The sequence below is a fragment of the Herpailurus yagouaroundi genome, unplaced genomic scaffold, assembly GCF_014898765.1.
Source record: "Herpailurus yagouaroundi ecotype Mexico unplaced genomic scaffold, PumYag 186, whole genome shotgun sequence".
Lineage (NCBI taxonomy): Eukaryota > Metazoa > Chordata > Mammalia > Carnivora > Felidae > Herpailurus > Herpailurus yagouaroundi.
The window spans coordinates 27312393-27337242 of record NW_024412417.1 but is presented as its reverse complement, the minus strand read 5'-3'; the positions used below and the strand labels follow the sequence as shown (position 1 = coordinate 27337242).

Genomic DNA, 24850 nt, shown 5'->3' with positions numbered 1-24850 from the left:
CTTGGTCCACAATGTTTTATAGGAATAGAAACAATTTTAAGGCATCCAGTTATGTTGGACACATTTAGGAGCACTCAGGATAACAAACTCTATGAGCTGTAGGGCAAGCACACATTTTAGTTTAAGGCTGAAAGACTCCTCGATCTAGCTTAAACTTCCTTGGGAATTTAGGAAATAAAATGAATTACTCAAACTGGAACTACATCAAAATGTCAAGTTAACACATTTTGGCTTGTAATGGTGCCAAGGGATCTAATGTTTGAATGATCAGGGCCTTAGGTTTCCCATTCATTTTAAAGATAATTTTATTACCATGATGCTGGAGTTTTCATTTTATTTTATTTTTTCCTTAGCTCTTTATCTTTGCTTCTACCCAGGCTAGACTAACCAAGGTCTGACAATATCACACTGTCCTTAATTAGAGCAGCTATAAAGGAAGATGTCAACATAGAAGTCCACAAATTCAGAAAACATTTTAAGTTTTCTCATGATCGTGAATAATCCATTTGATTTTCTGTAAACTCTTCTTGGGTTTTTGAGAGTTGCTTCACTCATTATTTAAGGTAGTGGTAGAACGAAGGAAGAGCAGGCATCAGTGGACTGTGTTTGCTGTTGTTTGTTTTTCCTGCAAATTTTCCTAATTGGTGTCCTTTCACCCCCCTCCCCCCCATATTTGTTCCCCACTCAATGACTTTTCTATGACTCTCACACTCAATTCCTGGCTACAGAGATGGGCTCATAACCTGGGTCAGTCTAATCATGGTACCCACATATGCAACAGTTGGTCCAAAGGTTGGTTATATGGCTCCAAGCTCTGCTAATCAGGGTCCACTAGAGTTCTCCACTTAGAGAAGTGGCCCAGCCTTGGGGGTCAGGGTACAGACATGTGAAGATGGAGAACCATCTTTCCATTTGGAGAAAGCCTACCTGCCGTAGAAAGAATGGAGCAGAGAGCCAGCAGAAATTACAGAGGCACCAAGAATCCTGGAGCATTGAATCTGGGCTCTAATTCTTGAAGCCCGAGTTCCTGCAGATTTTTTTTTTTTTTTTTTCCCACACAGAAACTAATAAATCCCTTTTGGCCCAAGCCATCTTGAATTGGGTTTCTAACATTTGCAACTAAAATTCTAACACAGATCAACAAATGCTACCTGTCCTTTTGTAGACAAGAAAACTGAGATTAATGTGCTCAAGGCCATCTATCACAACTGAACTGCCCTCCTGGCTCTTTGGTCTACCTATTGGCATACTCTCCCTCAAGAAAAAGCTAGAACTTTCAGGATTAGTGAGGTCTGTGTGTTTAAGAACCCCCAACCCATTCATAATTGGTCCCAAGTAGATCTGTGCATAACTGGATAAACCAGCATCAGTTCTGAGGGCTGAAAGCACGCTCCCCAAATTTGGGCCACAGTTCTGTAGCTGAGTGTAGCTACACTGACTTTTGCTCCACAGTAGAGCTACTGTCTATAGAACCAAGGCCCCAAAGACATGATTTCCACATTCGCTCCAAGAGCTGAGTTTGTGGCACCTTGAATGATACAAGGAATTGAGTGTGACAGTTTAAACAGAAAACCATTTGGTTAAAACAATTTTTATAGGGGTGCCTGAGTGGCTCCGTCAGTTAAACATCTGACTTGATTTTGGCTCAGGTCCTGATCTCATGGTTTCTAGGATCAAGCCCTGTGTTGGGCTCTGTGTTGACAGCACTGAGCCTACTTGGGATTCTCTCTCTCCCTCTCTCTGCCCCTCCCCCCACCCCGCGCGCGCGCGCACACACACAGTCTCTCAAAAATAAACATTAAAAAAACACTATTTTTATAACTGTTTATTAGTCAATACTCAAACGCTAAATTTGCAATCATAATCAGCAATCTACCATGCAAAGGATGTATTTATTATTAGTAAACATCTGTAAAAACCTTGCATGTCCAATTGGTGATAGGCTAAATAAAATATATTACCCTTAGATACTACAGATTTCTGAGGTAGATTGAATTATCGGTCCGAGTTCTTGTCCTTGTCCTAGCTTCATATGCCTTTACTTCTGCTTGAAACTGCAGTGCTTCCCAGTGTGGGCAGTTAACTCCCCATCTAACATTGGGCTTGCTCAGGAGAACTGCTTTGATAAGTGTAAGTTAGAGGGTCAGGAGAGGCCCACACACGGTTAGGCTTGTCTTCTTGTGCGTCTGCCACTTGGTATAGGTGGGAGTTTATAGAGCTTAAAATGAAATGTCACCTATTTTTTGAATAGGCAGTATTTGCATGATATAAAATTTCAAAGGAACCAAGGGGTACATAGTGAAAAGTAAGCATCTTCCTCAACTGTCCAGATTCCCTCCCCAGAGGAAGCTTGTGTAACCTTCCAGAGAAACTTTATCCATATACAAGAGAAGTTGAGTAGCAGTATTACTGAGTCAGAAGCAAGAAAGATAGATAGGGGCTTCTGGATTAGTCTGAGAATCTGAATCTCTTATTTGAGAGTACACTATAATCTGAGAGATGTGCTCCTGTAGGCAGACCTATGAAGGACTTAGTGTGGACTGACCACAAATCTATAGAAGCACTTGTCACATAGAGCTATCTCATTTAAAACTCCTAAAAATTTACTGTTTCCAAAAGGCCCTCAAGGTTACTTTAGGCTATATCTGAAGAATGAGGTAGGGTGTTGCCTCTTGGGCTAAAGCAGGTAGCAAATAAGCACATAGTTGTGATTTCAATTTGTGCCAGACTCAAATTATTTGGTTCTCTCTGGTTAGACATAGATCATTCCAAGTAAGACCCAACACTTAAAGCACACATTAAAAGTAATTTTCATCAATTTACAGCAATATACAAGTTAATTATTTCCTCATTTTAACCTGTTTGGGAGGGGCATCTGGGTGGCTCAGTCAGTTGAACATCTGACTTAGGCTCGCTCAGGTCATGATCTCACGGTTTGTGGGTTCAAGACCCATGTCAGGCTCTGTGCTGACAGCTCAGAGCCTGGAACCTGCTTCATATTCTGTGTCTCCCTCTCTCTCTGCTCCTCCCCCATTCGTGTTCTCTCTCTCTCTCTCTCTCTCTCTCTCAAAAATAAACATTAAAACATTTTTAAAAAATTAACTTGAGACTCGAAAAAAAATTAAGCTGAAATGGTGACTTACAAGTTTAATTAGTTTGTACTACAGATAAGACAGTACTTGGTATTTCCATATGCAAAAATGTTTAAACCTTTACTCCTAAAAGGGTAATAAAATGAGCAAAACCACCACTGATCAAGTTGAAAATTTATTTACAAAACTTATTTTGCTTAAAAAACTCCTGAAGATTAACCAAAACATAAACCCTATCAAAGTTTATTACAATAATTATTCACAGAATCAATAGCTTAAAAAAAAACTGCCAATGAATACTTTAATGTAAAACTGCAATGTAAAAATAGGAACTGTAATTCTAGTGAGTAGAATAAAAGCAGATAAATAATCTTCTTCAAAGGGAAAAAATACTTGAGGGAAAAAAACAGCATAACGTGTAAAGCAGGAAATTTAAATATCAGTTTAGTTCCGCATTGCCAACATGGCATTTATATCCCAGATGAGATTTCGTAATTGATCCATAATTTGCTTCAGCTGTTGATTCTTCTGTTTGAGTTTCTGTAGAAACAAAAGAATTTATCAAAAATGTTTCATGAATTATAGACCATGAAGTGAGAAGATTAACATGTCAAAAGTTAGAACTCTAATGATCCAGACAGAAATAAGCTTAAATACTTCCTTCATGCAGAAAAGGTCTCTATCTTTTCTGGCCACATATATTCTCTGAAAGGCATAATGAATTCTAATTCAGCCCACAGAGGCCTCTGGTTCCACCCCTGTGCCTCCCTTTCTGCCTCCATTCCCAATCAAAGAAACTAAGCTAAACGTTTAATTGTTATAAAACCTAAGATACAGGTTTTCTAAGATGCAGTGTAGCCTAATGTCAAGAGTATAACCTCTAGAGCCAGAATCTCTTGGGTTCATGCTCCTCTCCTTCACTAACTACATATATGACGTTGGCCCAATTACTTAAACTCTCTGTGCCTCAGTTTCCACATCAGAAGAACAGGGATAAATTTGAACCTACCTCCTAAGAGTTATTATGAGGATTAAAAGATTTGATTCACATAAACGTTAAAATTAGGTTGGCATATAAGTAAGCACTCAACAAATGTTCCTCGTAGGCACTGAACATAAAAAACCGTGAATACAGGAAATAAAGTTTAATGCAAATACAATGCCTGATGCAACTGGTCTTTGAAAAATGTGGCAGAAGCCACTCCTTGCCCACAGCAGGAAGTGCAATCTGCTTCTGCTTCTGAAAACTGAAGACCAATTGGCACAGTCTCTGATGTAATCTTGTTCACAGCTAAGATCTGCAGGATGCCCTCCCTGAACGCACATGGCTCTGAATCTCCATATCTGGGTTTCTACCAGACCACGGTTTATAAACTTGTCTGTAAGCACTTCCTTCAAATCCCATGTGGCAAATGTCTGCTGAGGTAAAACAAAATAGAGAACTTCTGGTCAAAGTACTTACTAGTTATAATAATAATCATTACTATTCAGTGACCTTTTAGAACCTTACATTAGGAAATAATATCTTTAATTAGATAATTTTAAAGCTACTATATTAAAATACCTCCAGATAAAGCAGTACATTCATTATAAAGAGGTCTAAAAATCTTAATTTTGATTTCATTAAAAAGCAAACTAGGATTAAGTTATCCTATTTTATCTAGAGTCAGAGAGCAGGAAGAAGCTAAAAGGGAGGAACAGGAAACTTTTACTGGAAAACAGAAAACAATGCACATAGATTTGAATGTTTAATATTAAATTTAATTCACATTTGAGGAGAGAACACAACACAGATAAAAACAGGATATACAGTACACAGGGCATCGTGTACAGTATGCAGTCTCATGAAGCTCACGTTAACACTGTTTTTGGGAAAAAGATACTGTTAGTATTTTAGCTACTCAGTCTCCTTAGATTTCAGATTGGCCCATCTTCTAGTTCTGTTGTCACAAGTAAGTGGCAGTTATTGAAGCAACTGTGCATAGAATCTAATCAAATGGACCCAGATAATTGGGTGGAATGATGGGTGACCAGATGGCGGGTACCAGGCCCGTAAAGTATTTTCCATCCTAGAGATGAAGAAACAGGTACTTCTGCCGGCCATCAAGGGGAGCAGCAAGCAGAGGGACACAGGAGTAAAGGTGCTCTACTGTATACTGGGAGGTGGGGGGGGAAACCTCAGGCCCAGTTCTAACTTTGCCCCTAACTTGATATTTCATCTCAGAAAAATTCCTCCTCAGTTTTCTTATGAGATGGCGTCATATAATGGATGAGGCCCCTGCCAGTTCTATCTGTACACCCATATCTGGGAGCACAGTCAGTTACATAGACACCTGTGATGAAAGCCAGTGAGTTTAGTTGAGTGAACTAACTGCTGGCTTCAAAATGGTTCAGAGTCCGCTGCCATCCCCACTGAGCCATTGCTCACTCCCCCAGCCATGAGAGGCTGCCATTCCCACAACTCCCCTCTCTAATTTTTCAGGGACAGTGCAAAAGAGCTACTGAGTAAGAATACAAGGAACAGAAAGAAGGCAAGTTGATATTAAAAAAAAAAAAAAAACAAAAAAACAAAACAGGGGCGCCTGGGTGGCGCAGTCAGTTAAGCGTCCGACTTCAGCCAGGTCACGATCTCGCGGTCCGGGAGTTCGAGCCCCGCGTCGGGCTCTGGGCTGATGGCTCAGAGCCTGGAGCCTGTTTCCGATTCTGTGTCTCCCTCTCTCTCTGCCCCTCCCCCGTTCATGCTCTGTCTCTCTCTCTGTCCCAAAAATAAATAAACGTTGAAAAAAAAAAATTAAAAAAAAAACAAAAAAACAAAAAAACCCAAACTCATTTAAATTAGTACCTTCTGACATATCTTGAATATGATTACTTTTAAAAGTTTCAGAACTTTTCTTTGGAATGGAATTCTGAGCCTGTAACACATTCTGTTCTGTATTTACTGAGGATATGTTATGTACAAAGCTCCAGGTCAGGCATTGTAAAGGGAGAAAAATGAATAAGGAATAGTTTCTGCCTTGAGGAAATTCTGCATCAAGGAGGAAGAAAATAATGTCCAAGTGACTAGGCTGGTAGCCTGGGAAGGCAGATGCTGTGTGATCCCAGAAGACAGAGACCCTACTTCTGACTGGTGGGGCAGCAAACAAGGGGTCCAGAAAACTGGTAGTGAGCAGAGTATTAGGAGGAGGAACTTGGGCTTGGTAGTAGGGGCCCATTAAAGTTCTGGAAGAAAAAATATGGTTAAAACTTGAATGAAAAAGGTTAACTAGACAGATGTGTGAGATGGATTCTCCTGAATAATTTTAATGGTGACAAATCTGTGCCCATGGAAAAGAAGAAAGAGGAATGATTTAAATTTTAAAAACAACTGAAAACCATTCAAAGGCCAAGCTTGGTGAAACAAGCTCAGTGATCAAATTTTCAGTATAAATTAAGGAGTAACTGGAAGTAATAAAATTATATTCTTGAGTCGTTAAAAATACACTTTAAAATCAATATCAAAACAGGTCCAATGGCTCCCACAGTGGGTGCATCACTGGCATAAATGCGTTAACTTAGCAGTAAGACTACTTTCAAAGAATATTCCTTTGGAAATACAAATTCTTTTTTTTTTTTAAAGTTTATTCATTTTTGAGAGAAAGAGACAGAGCATGAGCAGTGGAGGGGCAGAGAGAGAGAGAGGGAGACACAGAATCCGAAGCAGGCTCCAGGCTCTGAGCTGTCAGCACAGAGCCCGATGCGGGGCTTGAACTCACAAACCACGAGATCATGACCTGAGCCAAAGTCAGATGCTTAACCGACTGAGCCACCCAGGTGCCCCTGGAAATACAAATTCTAATGTACTTGTCTAAAAAAATTTTGCCTCATTCTTCAAAAATGGACCCAGATAACTGGGTGAAATGATGGATGACTTAAGAAATAAAGAGAACTAAAAAAATGTAGGGTTTTCTCAAGGTAATATTCAACTCTAGGTAACTGTAATTAAAAAAATATATATGGTATATTTTAAGGCACTTGGAAAATTTTTCTCAAAGATGCCACAAAGTTTTAAATTAAAAATAATTAGCAAAGAAAAATATCTAGAGCCAAAACACATCATGAAACTATCAACAGCAAAGCTGACAGTTATGCTTATGAGTGGTTAAAGTGTAAATAAATTTTCATGACATGATACAGGATTTAATATATACAGTCTTGCCTGGATTGATTTTAACAGAGGTTGACAGCTGCTATTATCAAAATCCATCAGCTGTGCCTAACTTGTTACATTAACAGGTGAATGTGTAAGTAGAGCAGACACTTAAAAATGTTTATGTTAAGTCATACCATGTAATTTAATATTCACATAAAGGTTGTGACCACTGGTCAAAAAATGCTTTAATTTCTAAATGCATGGACTCAATGATATGTCAACCCTGTAAAAACTACCCACTCTTTCATTTTTCCATCAATAAAATAGTTTAAGCAAAATAGAACTCATTCTGATGTCCTTAAAACATATAGTCTCAAACAGGTGTTCAGTCTTTACTGAACTTTACTGTTATTAGGGATTACTGTTATTAGGGATTATGGAGTCTAGAATGCACAAAGAGAAAATAAAAAATATTTAAATAAGCCAAACATCTGACTATTGAAACTAGACCATCCTGTCATCTCATGATTTATATCAAACACTAATTATAAAATTTTGTGTCGCCAAATTTCATGGCCTATGGTAGGTACTGGTGGTATATACATTGTTAGAAGCCAGGCAGACCATAAATTAAATAGTAAACATACCAGTAATGTGGTGTACTGTACAATTTTAAGTACACAAAGATATAGTAGTATTTTGAAAATGACTGAATGAGAGTTCACTGAGGGGTATATAAAGCTTATTTTACATAGCTTATTTACAGTAAAAGGAAAATATACATTGTAATTAATTTTTGAATAATTTTAATTGAATGCCAAGAATATTTTATTACTGATTAGGTCCATAAAGCAACTTAATCATTTAATATAAGCAAATACCAATGTATTAAAAATATGATCTGGTATATATTTATGTTTTTATTTAAGTTCCAGTTATTTTTGTAAATCTCTGTCACAACAAATGGGTACATGAAAGGGTGCTGCTTTGCTTCCACTAGAGTCTTCTGTCCTCAGAGAAGACCCCTAACCACTTGCATGAAATATGCATGGTGCCAGGCAACACACCTGACTGATTCGTGGCAGAAACTCCACACTTAGAATGATGGCTGGCACAGAGCAGGGACCAAAATATATGAGTATTTTAATATTCAATAAAAAACCCCAAAAAGCCAAAGAAAAATCTTTCTAAATCCTAGAGGAGAAAAAATAAACAAACAAAAATTCCCTAGCAATCATTTTGAAGCTTGTTCTGTTTCTGTTTTCCAGTTAAATCTGGTATGTTGGTATTTCAAAACAAAAAGAGATACGGCCATTATTAAAAATTATTCATTTTAGTAGTCTAAGACAAATTACTTTGATGTGTTACTAGCTAAGATTGCTGTGAACTTTAAGCTCTACTACTATCACCTAATAATAAAAATTTTACGTAACAGCAAAGAGAATAGACAAAAATAATAGACAAAAGGCATGTAAAATTTTAAGTTTATGAATATAGTTTATAAGTAGTTGAAAAAACAAATCAAAGAATTTAAACTATTTTTTAGTAGCATCTATATGATCACAAAATTAGATCAGGGCAACATTTTACCATCTGTAGGTAGCTATTAAAAAAAATTCTTTGGGGCACCCAGATGGCTTAGTCACTTAAGCATCCCACTTCAGTTCAGGCTGTGATCTTGCAGTTTGTGAGTTTGAGTCCCACATCAGGCTCTCTGCTGTCAGTGTAGAGCCCACTTCAGATCCTCTGTCCCCCACCCCTCACCTCACCCCTCCCCTGCTCGCTCTATTCTCTCTCTCAAAAATAAATATTTGAAAAAAAATTCTAAAAAAAAAATGATATTCTTCACAGAAACACTCAGGTGTGTGTGCCATCAAGGCAGAAAAATATATCCATTGATCACGAGCTTAGTGTTATAAAGATTTTCAATTACGGGAGCCTGGGTGGCTCAGTCAGTTAAACGTCTGACTCTTGATTTTGGCTCAGGTCATGATCTTACAGTTTGTGAGTTCGAGCCCCATGCCAGGCTTTGTGTTGATAGCACGGAGCCTGCTTGGGATTCTCTCTCTCCTTTTTGCTCCGCCCCTCCCCTGCTCGCGCTCTCTCTCAAAAATAAATATACATTAAAAATTTTTTCAATTATACATTTTAATCTTGTATTCTAGAAGCGAAGTATAAAGTTGAATGAAATTGGAAGAAAAGAATAAATAAAATAACGTTAGTAGCACTAATTATACGTAACTTTATTAATAGTCAAAATATGTGTTACATTCAATTCACACATAATGTTTTATTTCAGGAATGAATTAAAACTTTTTTAGGTTAAAAAAATCCACTTTGCTTAGTTTTGGCTATTTTCTCTTCTGCCTTATTTTTTGGATTTCAGTTTGAGTTAACCAAATCTTAGTCGTCCATCCTCCTCTTTTGTTTACACCTCTGTTTACTGCCTTATTCTCCATTCCTGTTTCAAAATATAATAACAGTTTCTAGGAAGTAAGAGAGAGTATGAGACCATCAAATGAGTATTTCTCCTGCCACTCAAGATACTTTCCCCCTAAATTCTCCTTTAAAAAATAGCTCCTATAGAAATCTAGGGCTGGGGCGCCTGGGTGGCGCAGTCGGTTAAGCGTCCGACTTCGGCCAGGTCATGATCTCTCGGTCCGTGAGTTTGAGCCCCGCGTCGGGCTCTGGGCTGATGGCTCGGAGCCTGGAGCCTGTTTCTGATTCTGTGTCTCCCTTTCTCTCTGCCCCTCCCCCGTTCATGCTCTGTCTCTCTCTGTCCCAAAAAAAAAATAAATAAACGTTAAAAAAAAAAAAAAAAAAGAAATCTAGGGCTAAGCTTTAAATCTGTTCAATTAAAACATCTAAACAGATTCTTTCTTCTTTGTAATAAACTTCAATATGTTAACTAAAACAAGTTTTACCCCAAAGTTAGAAGCACTTAAAACAGCAAAATCAGCATTCAAATAATTTAATCAAAGAAAGAGTTCTTAAATGCTTTAAGTATAGATAGGAACACAAAACTTGAAATATGGGCTTTTATTCCATAAATAGACAAACCTTCAGAAATACTGTGTATCTATTTTGTGTATTGAAATAAACCTGCTGCAGGTAAACACTGTGGACTAAATACCTGTGCTTATCTCTTTTTCTCAAAGCCCTAATAAAATGGCAGGAGATAAATGAAAAAAGCTATAAACCCATGTGGAGAAAAATGATCGGAAAGGAAGCAGCAGTAGACACAAGGTGGTAAAGTTTAAGAGGACAAGTAGAAGGGGAGTGGTAAATGACTTAGGAGGAAACTACAGTCCAGGTGGATGCAGGGATGATGCCACTGAGAGCAGGGAGACTGCTGTGCCATGGAAACTGCACCAGGTGAGGCCTGGGGATGAAAACTGGAGGAACAGCTCAAAGAGCTCCAGGGACTACCAAGAGCCGCACGTGCTCACTCCCACTCCTTACAAACAGGTGACTGAGTACCCTCTCCCTGTGCCCTGTCCCACCTCTAAGGATCAGGAGGTTTGTTTTTTATGAAATTGAACCACAACAGCTGTGGATTTAGTCCTACCAGCACAGCAGAATGCAAGTGGACAAGAGCATATCTATGTAGGACACTGGAAGATTCTTCTCTGAAGAAACTGAACAGACTTAAAAAAAAAAAAGCCTCAGAAAATGATTGTTGGGGATCCCCCAAGGAGAACACCTATCTTGACATGAAGTCCACTCACAAAGCCTATTATTAGCTTTCTAGAGCCTCATTCTTAAAATATAAATGGCTCATGAGTAAACATCAGATGTTCACCAGATCTTTTAGAGCCTCAATTTAGAAAGACAACAAAATGAGATAGCAGTTGCAAACTCTTGACACATGACCTGGTTTTGTACGGCCTGTGAGCTAAGGATGGTTTTTATATCACAACAAAGATCATGAATGTCTCACAAAGCCTAAAATATTTATTATCTGGTCCTTTAAAGTTTGCCAAACCCTATTTGAGAAGATTATGGAAGAATACCTTGAAATTTCTGAGGGAAATTAATTTACAACATAGAATTTTTATAGCCAGCCGAACTATCAAGTGGACAGCTTCGGGAAGACTAAAACTTAAGTCCCTGCATTCGTTCTGAAGAAGCCACTGATATTTGAACCTAACCAACAAGGCAGTAAACCAAGAGAAAGGAAGACAGGAGACTGAGAGAACAGTGAAGCCAACAGAAGGGGTGAAGGAAGCCCCAGGACAATGCTAAACAGCAGGCCTAGACAGCATTCAATCCAGACCTTGCAAGATGATGGGAGGATTTGGGTAGGGGTGGGGGGAAAGAACCAATAAATTTCCTGATAATTTTGACTCTGTGGAAAGTTGGAAAACAGTACTGAGATGCTGCTACAGATGCATAAAGAACTAACCAAAAATTTTAAAAAATTACTTATTAACCTGGAGGCTAATTATTAACTCCAGATGGACAAAAAAAGCGTTCAAGAAAAGGACACTAGTTTAATATGTGGCTAAGGAATAAACAATATTTATATGCCTTAATACACAGAATATTTTCTGAGCCTCAATTATAACTGTATCGGAAACACTGGGGTAAGGAAAGTATGTAGGTGGGTCCATGAGAGGGAGAGACTGGAAGAAAGCTAAATCCTCAACTGGGGAAAGAAATTTTTTTATATATCTTATCCTTTGTATCAATCATATCCTTCTCTTAAAATTCACAAAATTCTAAATCAATAGCTAATAAGAATTTTTGGATTACATACTGTCAAAGTATTACTGTATTCCGATTATATAAAAGACCTTTTTTAAAAAATCAAGTGTTACTTCTAAGCCATCAAATTAGAAAAAAAAAGAAGAGGAACTCAGAGAAATGAAAAGTGAAATGAAACCTATATTAAGAAAGATTATATTTTAATTTACACAGCCTTCTTTTTTTCTCTAAAATACATAAAATCTTCTATGGTAGAGAACAAACTCTATGTCACACGTAGTAGTCTGAAATCAAAGTTACCACTATAATGCTATTTTGTTTATGTGCATAATCCATTGTATTTTATTAAAAAAGGCTTATTCCAGGAAAAAGTAACAGAGTACATCTATTGTGAATTAATGCATAGATTATCAACAGAAACATCTAACACTTTTTTTTAATTTAAAAAAATTTTTTTTTAATGTTTATTTATTTTTGAGACAATGCAAGACACAGAGTGCAAGCAGGGGAAGGGCAGACAGAAGGAGATACAGAATCTGAAGCAGGCTCCAGGCTCTGAGCTGTCAGCCCAGATCCCGACGTGGGGCTCGAACTCATGAACCGTGAGATCATGACCTGAGCCAAAGTCGGATGCTTAACTGACTGAGCCACTCAGGTGCCCCAAAACATATTTCTTAATAAATGAATGCTTCGTATCTCTACCAAACACCATTTGTTCTTCAAAATATAAATTAAAAGTTCCTAATCATCTCCTCACCCCCTACAGATTTCCTGCTGTACGTTCTTTATGCTCATTCATTACTATCAAATTTTCTTGAAATCTTCTTAATCTGTATTTCTCCTTTTATGAAAAAAATGAAATAAAACTTTATAAAATCCAGCTTTTTCCTTTCTCCTGGTTTTGATATACATTTTTCTCTTAATTTTCCAATATTTTGTTTTTCAGGTCTTATTTTCAACTCTGAAATTAATTTTGACATATGGCATAATGTAAAAGCTAGCTAACTTCCCCTAAAGCTTCTATTTTTAAAGAAAAATTTTCCAAACAATCCCTCTTCTGTCATAATAAATTCTCATATGTAATAGGAAGACTGTTTTTTCTGGCTATTTTATTAATCTGTCTCATACCAGTATTTCACAATTTTTTTTTATAATATTCCCCATACTGTGTTTTAATTTTTGAAGCAAAGAGATGTTTCATTACTCTTTGAGAATTTTCCTTGATGTTTTAGTTTGTTTGCTAGAAAAAATTCCAATTTGGATTTTATTTGGATTTGTTTTTTCATTGGTATTGCACTAAAATCTTATTATTTTGTGTACTTTTAAGAGAATTCACACTCAATCCTGGCATTTTTAGAATATTTATTGTCCACACAAGAACTTTATGTGTTCTTTTAATTATTCAAAACTTCATTATGTATTTTGTATTATAATTTATTTATTCTGAGAGAGAGAGTGCGCGCACAAGTGGAGGAAGGGAGGAGAGAGAGAACCCCAAGCAGACTCTGTTCTGTCAGCACACAGCCTGATGCAGGGTTCCATCTCCCAAGCCAAGAGATCATGACCTGAGCTGAGATCAAGAGTCCACTTACCCGACAGCCACCCAGGCACCCGTTTTTTATGTATCTTAACAAGTTTAGTCACATAAATCATTGAGGTAATTCCTAACTAAATATTTGTTGTTGCAAATGTGAATAGGATCTTACAATCCAATTACTTTATAGCAAGTGAGAAATCAAATAACTATGTCCTGGGTTAGGAGATTACAGGGAACGTGTTGCAAAAATTTTCTATTTGTGAATTTTTATCATTTGCTGCTCCAAATATGCCATAAGCTAGAAAGCAAGAATTCTGCCTAGAAAAGAAAAGAGTAAATGAGTTGTGACTGAATGCCCATGAAGTTTTTCTAACAGCTTTATGGCATGAATTCTGCAATCTCTCTTTTGACTATTCAGGTGGCTTTTCTGCTTACCTTTTTAGTTCTTGGTTATACTCTTAACTAGGTTACATTTGCCACAGAAACGACTTCATGTAATTCTAGAATGCAAATTATGTCTTTGAGTTACATAGACACCCTTGTAATTTTTATCCATGATTGCAAAATATAAAATACATAGACTGATAACTCACCTTATTCACTTCAGCAATTTCTCGCCTCTCTTCACTAGCAAAACGAGGTGGGCCAGTGCGGTCCTCATTCTTTGAGCCATCTTCTTCCACATATGGAATCAGTTGCTGAGAATGAGAGACGAGTTAAAAGTTAAAAACATGATATGAAGTTTGCAATTACATGGGTATACAAAATGTCTCTGATTAAGGTTAGTTTGTATGCTTTTCTGTTAATGGTATATAAATAAATTTCAATTCAGGTGATAGCCTAAAATAACAGCATTACAAGTTTATCATTTCAGTGCCTTCTACACATTAGCTTTTCAGGTTTCTTTTGCAAAACAGCCCTTATAACATTACATTAACTGTTGCTTACAATTAAATAATACCCTATCCATTCAATCAGCAAATACTGAGTTCCCAGACGCTGGGTGAGATACTACAAAAATAATGACAAGTAAGGTGTGATCCCTGCCCCTAACAAATGTATAGTCCTAACAAATGTATGGTACATTGAGATAGAACAGACTTTCTTTCATCTATACTAGAAAGAAAGGAACTTCATGGATGTGCATTATATAAATGTCATTTACTTTGCTATCTAGAACTTCAGCGTCTATGCAGATTTCTAGATGTCTTAACTGGTTGGGAGAAAGATATTTTGTAGGAGAAAAAATTATACAGCAATGAAACATCAGAATTAATAATGAAACATGTATGGCTTATGATAAGGTTTATTTGATGAAGGCCCTCATAAATGTGACAGAGACTTCAGGAATCATTTAGTCTTTTCCATCTTACATTAACAATGTAGGAACAGCCAGAGGTGAACACATGGTACAACCAGGAGTCATCTGGCCAAACTTCAAATTCTTGGGACAGATATAAACTTATCCACATCCACAACCACTCTGTCTTCCTTTCCTCTCCCAATGCAGAATTGTCCTCCCTCCTGAAGATGATTAATTTCTATTCCTGTGCTCTCATTTCTTCACCCTCCCCCCAGTCTCTCTCCCTACTGCTTTCTTGCTTTATAATCTAAACATGTCTGGTCTCTCTCATTTAAAGGCTTTTTTCCTTTCCTTTCCCCCAAACCCTTGATGCCAACCATCCTTCCATCTACTGTTTTTCTCTCTTTTTATCTAAGTGTTTTGAAGATGAATGTCTACTTGTTGGCTCCAGTTCCTTACTTCCCATTTAATCTTCAACCCATTGCGATCTGATTTCTAATTGCTAACATCTCACCAAAGCTCTGCTCATACAGACCAATGATTTCCCGCTAGCAAAATCTACTGGACAATTTTCATTCTCTGTTTCCCTTTGCTGCAGCATCTGACAATGTCGACCACATTTCTGATCTTTCTTCTGTATTTCTGACCACTTCTTTTCAGGCTGTTTTGCAGTTTACGCTTTTCTCTGTTCATCCTTTACATGCTGATCACTCAACAAGGAAGCACTCAACACAAAAAATTGTTTTCTTTTTTTTTTTTCAACGTTTATTTATTTTTGGGACAGAGAGAGACAGAGCATGAACGGGGGAGGGGCAGAGAGAGAGGGAGACACAGAATCGGAAACAGGCTCCAGGCTCTGAGCCATCAGCCCAGAGCCCGACATGGGGCTCGAACTCACGGACCGCGAGATCGTGACCTGGCTGAAGTCGGACGCTTAACCGACTGCGCCACCCAGGCGCCCCCCAAAAATTGTTTTCTATATGTAGTGAGAACATCCAGACCTTCCCAGCTACTTGTGTTGGCAGAGACAGAACTTGTCAACAGGAAAGGGCCACCTATAAAAATATATACCTAGTGAACTGAATATATCTATGACCCAAGATGAAGTTTAAGAAATATATTTTACAACTAAAGTGATTCCACTCAGCTAATCTAAATTAATAACGATGAAAACATAATCTTTCATCTGTAAAGGGCTTACATGAAAACTATTTTAAAAGGATTTTACAACACTATCTAAAATTCCTGCTAAAAAAATCATGTACTGATTTAATACAGACACCAGCAGTATTAATAAAAATTGCCATAGACCACTCTCTTCTCTAACAACAAAAGTTCACTATAAGCCTAGATGTTAAAATCTGTAAGGTATTAACATGAAAAGATAGTACTAATTCTATGCATATGTATCCTATTTTCATCTTCTGTAGTCAGAAGTAAAACCAATATAATTCAAACTCTGGAAATACCGTGCAAATAGAGAGACAGGAAAACATTACAAATGTCCAGCATCTTATATCATCCTCCCTCTACCACTAACACTTGCCTCCACTGGAATGGGATCCATCCCTCCACAATTTTCATTGCATTTGTCATAGACCAATCTCAGCTTCCTGAAGAGAATAGAAAGTTGGCGAAGGTGATCCTGTAGCTTTGCCAGCCGGTCTTGATATGTTCCAGTATGGTATGTGACACCATTTGGCAGCTTATCGAACAAAACAAAAACAAGAAAAATATGAAGTAATGACCATCGAGATTTTCTAGAAGTAAAGCTGGCAGAACAGAAATATTTTCTTAAGCACTGCATAAAAGCAAACTGTTCCTCACAATCAAGTGCAAAATTTTAAGATTTGAAGAGTAATATTTGCTCATTTGTTAGCTCCTTGGCATACTGCTTCAGTGCTGTAAAACAGCTCTGGAAAAAACTGCATGATAAGCGTCTCTGTCCAGCTGAAAAACTTTCCCCTCTAATATTTGAAGTATGTTAAAACTTTAAAAATAATGCCATGATTTTAATATTGCTTACTATTTAAAAAAGGCAGCAAGCTGCTGAACTTACCTTGGAAGTTAAAAACAAAATGCAATTTAAACTGGGAAGTTAAAAATGAAAAAGCAAAAGAAAAGTACAAAATACAAAGTGAAGATCATGACTTTTCAGCAGAAGAAAGGAACAGTATACTGCTGCTATTGCAAAATGATCTCAAAATAACTAAAAGATCATTAAGATGCTCAAGGCATGCACTAAAGCATAAAGCTGTCACCAAAAGTTTTACTTTAAAAAGAAATCAACAGCAGGAGAGAGAGATGCAAATCAATCTATACTTGAGGATCATTAATAAATTATTGCAAGTAACTGCTATGATCACAGCTCTTTCTTGGATGCTTATATATTTTTAATTCAGGACTTTTATCAAAAGAAGCCAAAAAAGTATGTATTGAAATGGTAAAATCACAGACATATGGAAATTGACTATTATTTAGAACTTATAAATAAATGCACCTTTTGTGCATTGCTGAACCTCATGAACAAGCTCTTCCTTTCTTTGTACATCAAAATATTCTGTACAGTATTTTATTTCCACAATTTGATGTGTGAAATCATCCTAACATTTGAATTAACAATACCTGTACCATGTTTTCTAGTATATGAGGTGCTTTGATTGTAAGCATTCACTCATACACTTATCTTGGGGATTGAAATGACTTAAAACCAAGACGCTAACTACTACCAGATAGATAAGATTAGCTAGTCTTTCTAAACCTCAGTTTACTCTTTTTTTCTAAACAGATGAGGTAGGAATACAAAAAAAAAAAATGCATAGGACAGTACTTGGAGAAAAAAAGAAGACAGGATACTATCATTGCAAGTAGATAAAACCATAAACATGAAAAAAGGACCGGAAAGGCCTACAAGTAGTTGATAAAAACATGTAACAGGAAGTCAGCTTGAATAATTACTTCTTTTCTATCATTTCCCAATTTCCTGCAATATTATGATTTATAAGTTAAGGAGATGGACCTTCTGAAATTATCTGAAATGAGTTATTAGGATTTTCAGCAATTTTTTTTTAATGTTTATTTTGAGAGTGTGTGAGTGAGCGCAAGATAGAGGCAGAGAAAGAGGGAGAGAGAATCCCATGGGGGGCTCAATCCCATGGCCCTGGTATCATTTTCTGAGTCAAAATCAAGAGTTGGACGCTCAACCGACTGAGCTACCCAGACGTCCCAATTTTCAAAAATTCTCAAGCATTTCAACACTCTGAGGACGATACCTCCAAGAAACGTGATAAAATATCAAAGGCTAAATCAGTCGACACTTTTAAAGAAAAAAGGCATTACAAGTTCACCCCCAAAAAGGGCTTGAATTAAATACAATGTAGAGTTTGTCAGGAACCTTCAGTTAACAAACTTTCGTAATACTAACAAACCAGAGAACAGTCTCAGAGGCTCCCTGCTTTCCTGTTTGGGTGACAATAGGCGGTATAATGATTACATCTTGCATACAAAGCACTGTACCTTTACCTGTACCTTTATGTAGTAGGTTTAGTACTTGGCCCATATTTTCTACTTTGTGAAGACTGTAAGTTATTCACATTTATATCCCTGTGTTTAGTATAGTGCATACCCACAAAAGGTTTTAAAGTACAGTCTGAATTATTTTACTTCAATAAATTATTTTATCCATATATCTGTACTTAAAATTCACTAAGAAGTGTGTGTTATGTAAAAGAAGTAAATCCTTTCATAAAGGAAAACAAAATCCTTTTGAAATGCAAAGTGTCCCCCTCTTCAAGTATACCCACTTAACCAAGTCTGGGTATTAGTTTTCATAGACAGCATTAGATTCTCAAAGAAGGGAAGATTTAATTTCTCCAAAAAATTCTTTCATACTTTTCATGTGTTAGACAGTATTCTAAAAGCTAAGGTACAGTAGTGAACATAGGAGGCAAGGTTTCCTCTACCACAGAATATAAGTTGTAATAGTGCCTAAGATCTTTTGGTATATATCCGTAAGGTACACGTTTAGCTGAAAAGCTCATCAATAACCATCTCACTCTTGAATACTGAGGAAGATCTGTAAATATATGATCACATCCCTGGACACTAAAAAGGCGTTCAATTAAATTCAACATTCATTCTTAAATATAAAACAGTAAAAATTTCCCAGCACTATAAAATACATGTATCTTGGTTAAAAACTCAGCAGCATGATTAATGTAGAAACATTAAAAGCATCCTCACTGAAGTCAGGAACAGAACAGGATGTTTATTAAGACCACTAATACAAATAGTGAACACTATTCTGGAGGCCCTGGCCAAAGCAATTAGAAAAATAGAAAAAGTTGAAACATTAAAAAGGAAGTGGTCTAATCATCACTATATATGGATAAGATATAAATGATAAAGTGCTACTCTCAACAAAGGTAGTCAAGAAAGAGATGGGCACAAAACTCATAGAAAATAGCTTTGCTTTCATATATGAAAACAAATGAAAATGAGAAAGGAAAAAGACCCCACTTACAATAGCAACAATAAAGATAAAATATCCAGGAACAGACTTTAAAATTTTCAAGATAAAGAAGAAAACTTAAATAGTTCACAGGACAAAATAAAAGGTATTTGTGCTCTTGGTTAGTAAGATTCAACATCACATTGATGTAAGGTCTCTCTAGTTTAAATCAACGTAATAAAATGCTAGCAAGTTTTTCTCAGAACTAATCAAGCTATTCTAAAGTACATGTGGAAAAATAAACAAGGATAGCCATGGCAATTTTGGAAATAAGATAAACAGATTATAGAGTCACCATAAATGTAAGAAAATTTGGGATTACTACATAAATGACAGGCAACCAAATGTAATAGAGCATCCAGAAATAGATTCTTTTGTATGAAGTAGCATCTGAGATCAATGGAAGAGGAAAATGAATTATTCAACCTTTTGGAAAACAAAGGGCTGGGGCCATACCTCACACTTTATAGAAGGATAAATTCCATATGCTTTAAAGTTTTATATATAAAAATGGAAACAAAACCCAGAAATCTTCCTGAATCGGCAGTGGGAAAGTCCTTCCTAACTAGACATAGAACCCAAAAGCCCTAAGAGACTGATAAATTCAACTACCTTAAAAAATACATATGCAAAACTTCCATAATCAGAGCCAAAGGGCAAACAACAGACTAGAGGAAAAATACTTGCAAGTTCTATCACACAGACCCAAGTTCTTCTAATATGTAAATAGCCAAATCTTATAAATTGAGGGAGAGGGTAAAAAAGACCAAAAAAAAAAAAACCCCCCCAAAAAACCACAAACTAAAAAACAAAAACACACACACACAAAAAAAACCCCCCCCCAAAGGGGGGGGGGGGGGCAAATAATATGAACAAGCAGCTAGCAGATAAGGAAATATGATTCATAAATGTATGAAGAGATGCTCAAACTCATTCCCCATTAAAACTAGAAGAAATGTAGATTTTCATCTATCAGATGATCAAAGGTCCAAAAATATAACTCGCTATTAGTCAGAGCCCGGTTGTTGGTCTCGGTTCGCACATGGTAGCATAAACTGGTACAATCCCCATGGAGGGCAATTCATCAAAATTTATCTAATTACAGAAGCACAGAGCCACTTCCAAGAATTCATCCTACAGGTATACTTGCACATTTATGCAGGTTATTCACTGCAGCATAACAGTGAGAGATTAAAAGCAACCCAAATGCCTAGAGAATGGGATGAATAAATAACAGTCTTCCCATGAATTGTGTTACCGTAGATACACCCTAAAAGGAAAAGGAGATATATTCTGTGCAGATATCAACAAATCCAAAATATACCAAATGAAAAAAGCAAGGTGCAAAGTGTTGTGTATAATGTACTGTTATTTGTGCAAAAACAGGAAAAAATGAAAGAATAAACACACACATTGCTAAAATATGCAAAGAATATCTAGAGGGATACATAAGGATAATCATAAAAAGCATTAACATTTATTGCCTGTGGAAAGGGGTTAGAGAGCCAGCAGACAGGGATGGGAGGGATACTGTCCATTTTATGGTCCTTTTTTTAATTTGTGAATTCTAAATATATTACATATTAAATTTTTTTTTCATATTTAAAGGATAACAAAACTAAAGCAATATTTTCTTACGCAGGGAAGCTTAACCTGGGACCTAGCAATCCTTGAAGAAAATTCCCCCTCAAATTTTATTCAGAATATATAGATGTGCATTTTTCTGAGAAGAGAACCCATACTTTCCCATCAAATTCTTAAGGGGCTAGTGGAGACCTAATAACCACCTCTCTAAAAACACTTAGAAATAGGGTGTGTGGGTGGCTCAGTTGGATAGGCGTCCAACTTTGGCTCAGGTCATGATCTCACGGTTTGTGGGTTTGAGCCCCACGTCGGGCTCTGTGCTGACAGCTCAGAGCCTGGAGCTTGCTTCAGACTGTGTCTCCCTCTCTCTGCCCCTCTCCTGCTCGCATTCTGTCTCTCTTTATCAAAAATAAACACTAAAAAAATTTAAAAAAATAATAATCTCAGGAGTTTGTATTTATGGTGCTTCATCCTTCTGGATTAGTAATATGGAAGGTAATTTAAAAATTTTTAAGGGGCGCCTGGGTGGCGCAGTCGGTTAGGTGTCCGACTTCAACCAGGTCATGATCTCACGGTCCGTGAGTTCGAGCCCCGCGTCAGGCTCTGGGCTGATGGCTCGGAGCCTGGAGCCTGTTTCGGATTCTGTGTCTCCCTCTCTCTCTGCCCCTTCCCCGTTCATGCTCTGTCTCTCTCTGTCCCAAAAATAAATAAAAAACGTTGAAAAAAAAATTAAAAAAAAAATTTTTAAGACTAAAAACTGTATTAATAATTAGGTTACAGGTAGTCCTGTTTGTTCCACTTCTTCCAGCTTTTTGGAAATGAAGGATCACATTCTTGCTTCTTCTTCTGCCAATTATGACAGGTCTCAAAGTCTTACATGAGTTAAACCCCAGAATTCACAATATAAGAGGCACCAAGAAATAACAACCATAGTCCCTTACAAATTGGTTTTGAATATATGTCTACATGTAATCTAGTTATTGATAATACTTTAAAAATATTTTTTTTAAGTTTGTTTATTTTGAGAGAGAGAGAGAGGCAGGGGGGAGGGGAAGAGAGAGAGGGAAAGAGAGATCATCCAAAGCAGGCTCCACACTGTCAGTGTAGAGCCGATGTGGGGCTTGAATTCACTAACCGTGAGACCATGACCTTTTGAAAGAGTTTGGTTCTTTTAGTGTAGGTCATGGGTGTGTATTATACCTCTGTTAATAATACAAAGTGTTTGACAGCAAGTTAGTATTGTAAAGCAATTAGTAGGAAAAACTACCAGTTATGTGTGATGTTTGGTAAGTTCTTCTTTCTCTATTTAAGCCTCAGTTTCCTTAACTGTAACATAAGGATAAAAATACCTCTTAGAACCTTACAACAGTTTGTGTGAGCAAGGAAAATGCTTGATAAATGTTAGCTAGAAGATCTACTAGTCCTAATTCACTACTTTGCATATAGTAGGTTAAAAATAAACATGTATGGGGCAGCTGGGTGGCTCAGTGGGTTGAGCGTCCGACTTCAGCTCAGGTCATGATCTCACGGTTCATGAGCATCAGGCTCTGCTCATAGCTCAGAGCCTGGAGCCTACTTCGGATTCTGTGTCTCCCTCTCACTCTGCCTCTCTCCCACTCGTGTTCTTTCTCTGCCTCTCAAAAATAAAGAAACATAATAAAAAAAATTTTTAAATAAACATTTACTAAATTCTGAGAAATCATTTAACACTATAATCATTTTAGATATTAATCTATTAATTTTTAAATAATTACCAGATTTCATATCTTCTCTTGGATTCCCTTTGTATTATTTTTCACACTGGCCTATTGACATGGTTGAAACATTTTCTATGCACCTGGATTACTTGTACAGTATAGAACATTACTGAATTACAGTACATTATTGAAATCAGTTGTAAGTCTTAGACCTGGTTTCAAATTTACCCTATCACTGACTTGCTTTGCACAAGTCACTTCACCTCTCTACCAGAAGCCTCAAAAACAAGAATGGCATCCACATAACATACCAGTAAGATCAGCAAGCGTTAAAATTAAGTAGTATGTGTTAGAACAACTGGATATCCAAATGCAAAAAAAATGCATTTGGATCCTTATTTATCATGATATCCAGGAAAATAAAGTCAATGTGCATTATGGACCTCCATGTAAAACCTAAAACTACAAAACTTCCAGAAGAAAACACAGGGGAAAATCTTTTTCACCTTGGGTTAGGCAAAGATTGTTTTCGGTGTGATGTCAAAAGTATAATCTGTAAAAGAACAAATTGATAAATTCGATTCCATCAAAATTTAAAATGTCTCTTCAAAAGGCAATGGGAGGAGAACGAAAAGCCACAGACTGGGAGAAGGCATCTGCAAAGCAAAAAGACATACAATAACAAGTGTTGTCAAGGATGAAGAGTAACTGGAACCCTCAAACACTGATGGGATTGTAGAAAAGTTTGAAAAGTTTCTCAAAATGTTAATAGATATTTGCCCTATTATCCAACAGTCCCACTCTAGGCATCTAACCGCTTAAGAGCAATGAAACACGTGTTCACACAAACATTTGTTAGGTGAACATTCACAGTATTCTTCACAGCCAAAATGACCGTCAGCAGATGAACAGATACACAAACTGTCATATATTCATACAATGGGACACTACTCAGCAATCAAAAGGAATGTACTATTGATATATCCTGAGTCATAGAAGCCAGACCAAAAACAAAACAAAAAACGACACAGTGTATGATTCTATTTATATGAACCTCTAGAAAATACAAAGGAATATATGGTGCCATAAAGCAAATCCAAAGTTGCCTGCGGATGTAAGTAAGGCCAGAGTAAAGACTTAAACGAGGCACGAGGAAAACTTTTTGGAGTGGTGGATAATGGTTTCCTAAGTATATACACATGCCAAAACTTTAAATAAATGCATTTTATTGTATGTCAGTTATGCCAAAATAAAAATGTTTAACAAAACTGGGTAGCAGAATCTGAATTCTTCAGCTCCTTAGGTCCTCTGTATTTTGTTTGAAAACGAGATGAAAGTTAAGCCATTCTAGTGAGGTTAACAGAGTGAGAGACCCACCGTTACCCTTAAAGGTACAAGAGTTTGCCTAATAACTAGAGAATCCGGTGGAATGTAGAAGATGAGGGTTCCATCTTCCAGAAGTCCTATCTGGAAAACATCACCTTAACATCGCAGAATCCTGGGGACAGGCACATCATTGGGGAATACTTCTGAATACAAATGGGGCGACCCTATACTTGAGGTTTGCCCAGGGCAGCCCCGTTTAACGCCCAGCGGCCTCACGTAACGACTAAGCCAGCGCCCCTTTCCTCCAAGAAGCATCCGCTCTCTCCACGCGCGGCCCGGAGCGCGCCCACCCTCCTTCCCACCTGCATGTTCCTTAGGAGCTGGAAGATCTCCATGGTGCGGTACACGATGTCCTGCACGGTCTCCTGCCCGATCCGGCAAAGCGATGCCGTGTTGACCTCCCGGGCGGCCTGCTGAGCCTGAGGCCCGCCGAAGGGCCCCGGCGCCATCCCCGACGCCGCCAACGGAGGGGTGGACATGGCGAGGCTGCGGCCTCAGGCCGATAGTGCCTGAGAGCAGGCGTCAGGGGTTCCCGTCTGCCTCGGGCTGAGCTGTTGCCGGCCTCTGCGGAAACAGGCGCTGGTAAGACTACGGCGGCCCGATTTCAAAACAGCGGCTGGGACTTCCGCCCACCGTGACGTAACGCGTCATCTCAACGTCACGGGAACCGCCCTCTTGGTGGCCTCCTGGGAACTTACCTCGGCCTAAAGCCGGTCGGGATTGGGCCGGAAGCCCGGGTGGGGCGGGACGGAGGAGTTGAGCAGCCAATCATCGGCTGTACTCCAGCCAGAGGGCGGTGCTCGTGCTGTGAGGCGGCTGAGCTTTCCCGGAGTTCTTTCCTGGAGTCTGAGCCTGTCATTAGAATTCCTGAAAAGAGCTCTTATTTTGTATTAGTTTGCTTGCTG

At 37.7% G+C, this 24850-nt stretch overlaps 1 protein-coding gene across 3 annotated transcripts; it reads right to left on the bottom strand.

Moving 5' to 3' along the window:
* Nucleotides 1–3132: 3132 nt before the first annotated feature.
* Nucleotides 3133–24589, bottom strand: MED30 (mediator complex subunit 30). Of its 3 annotated transcripts, XM_040494289.1 has the most exons (5): nt 24248–24586; nt 16315–16473; nt 14059–14163; nt 13901–13965; nt 3529–3632 (listed from the first exon to the last, which is right to left on the bottom strand). In XM_040494289.1, exons 1-4 carry the CDS (start codon nt 24422–24424, stop codon nt 13933–13935), a joined length of 474 nt encoding a protein of 157 aa, XP_040350223.1. In that variant the 5' UTR covers nt 24425–24586; the 3' UTR covers nt 3529–3632; nt 13901–13932. The 3 variants fall into 3 exon arrangements, with proteins under 3 accessions (XP_040350222.1, XP_040350223.1, XP_040350220.1); XM_040494288.1 differs by lacking the exon at nt 13901–13965 and having other exon boundaries at nt 3133–3632; nt 24248–24582; XM_040494286.1 differs by lacking the exons at nt 3529–3632; nt 13901–13965 and adding an exon at nt 9444–9707 and having other exon boundaries at nt 24248–24589.
* Between the last annotated feature and the right edge of the window lie 261 nt (nt 24590–24850).

Excerpts from the sequence above, each read along its gene's own strand:
- MED30 (XM_040494286.1), bottom strand. The coding sequence starts at position 24,424 with ATGTCCACCCCTCCGTTGGCGGCGTCGGGGATGGCGCCGGGGCCCTTC. Across the intron at positions 16,474-24,247 it reads AGCTCCTAAGGAACATGCAG|CTGCCAAATGGTGTCACATA; the intron begins GTGGGAAGGAGG and ends TTGTTCGATAAG. Across the intron at positions 14,164-16,314 it reads TGGATCCCATTCCAGTGGAG|CAACTGATTCCATATGTGGA; the intron begins GCAAGTGTTAGT and ends TCTCATTCTCAG.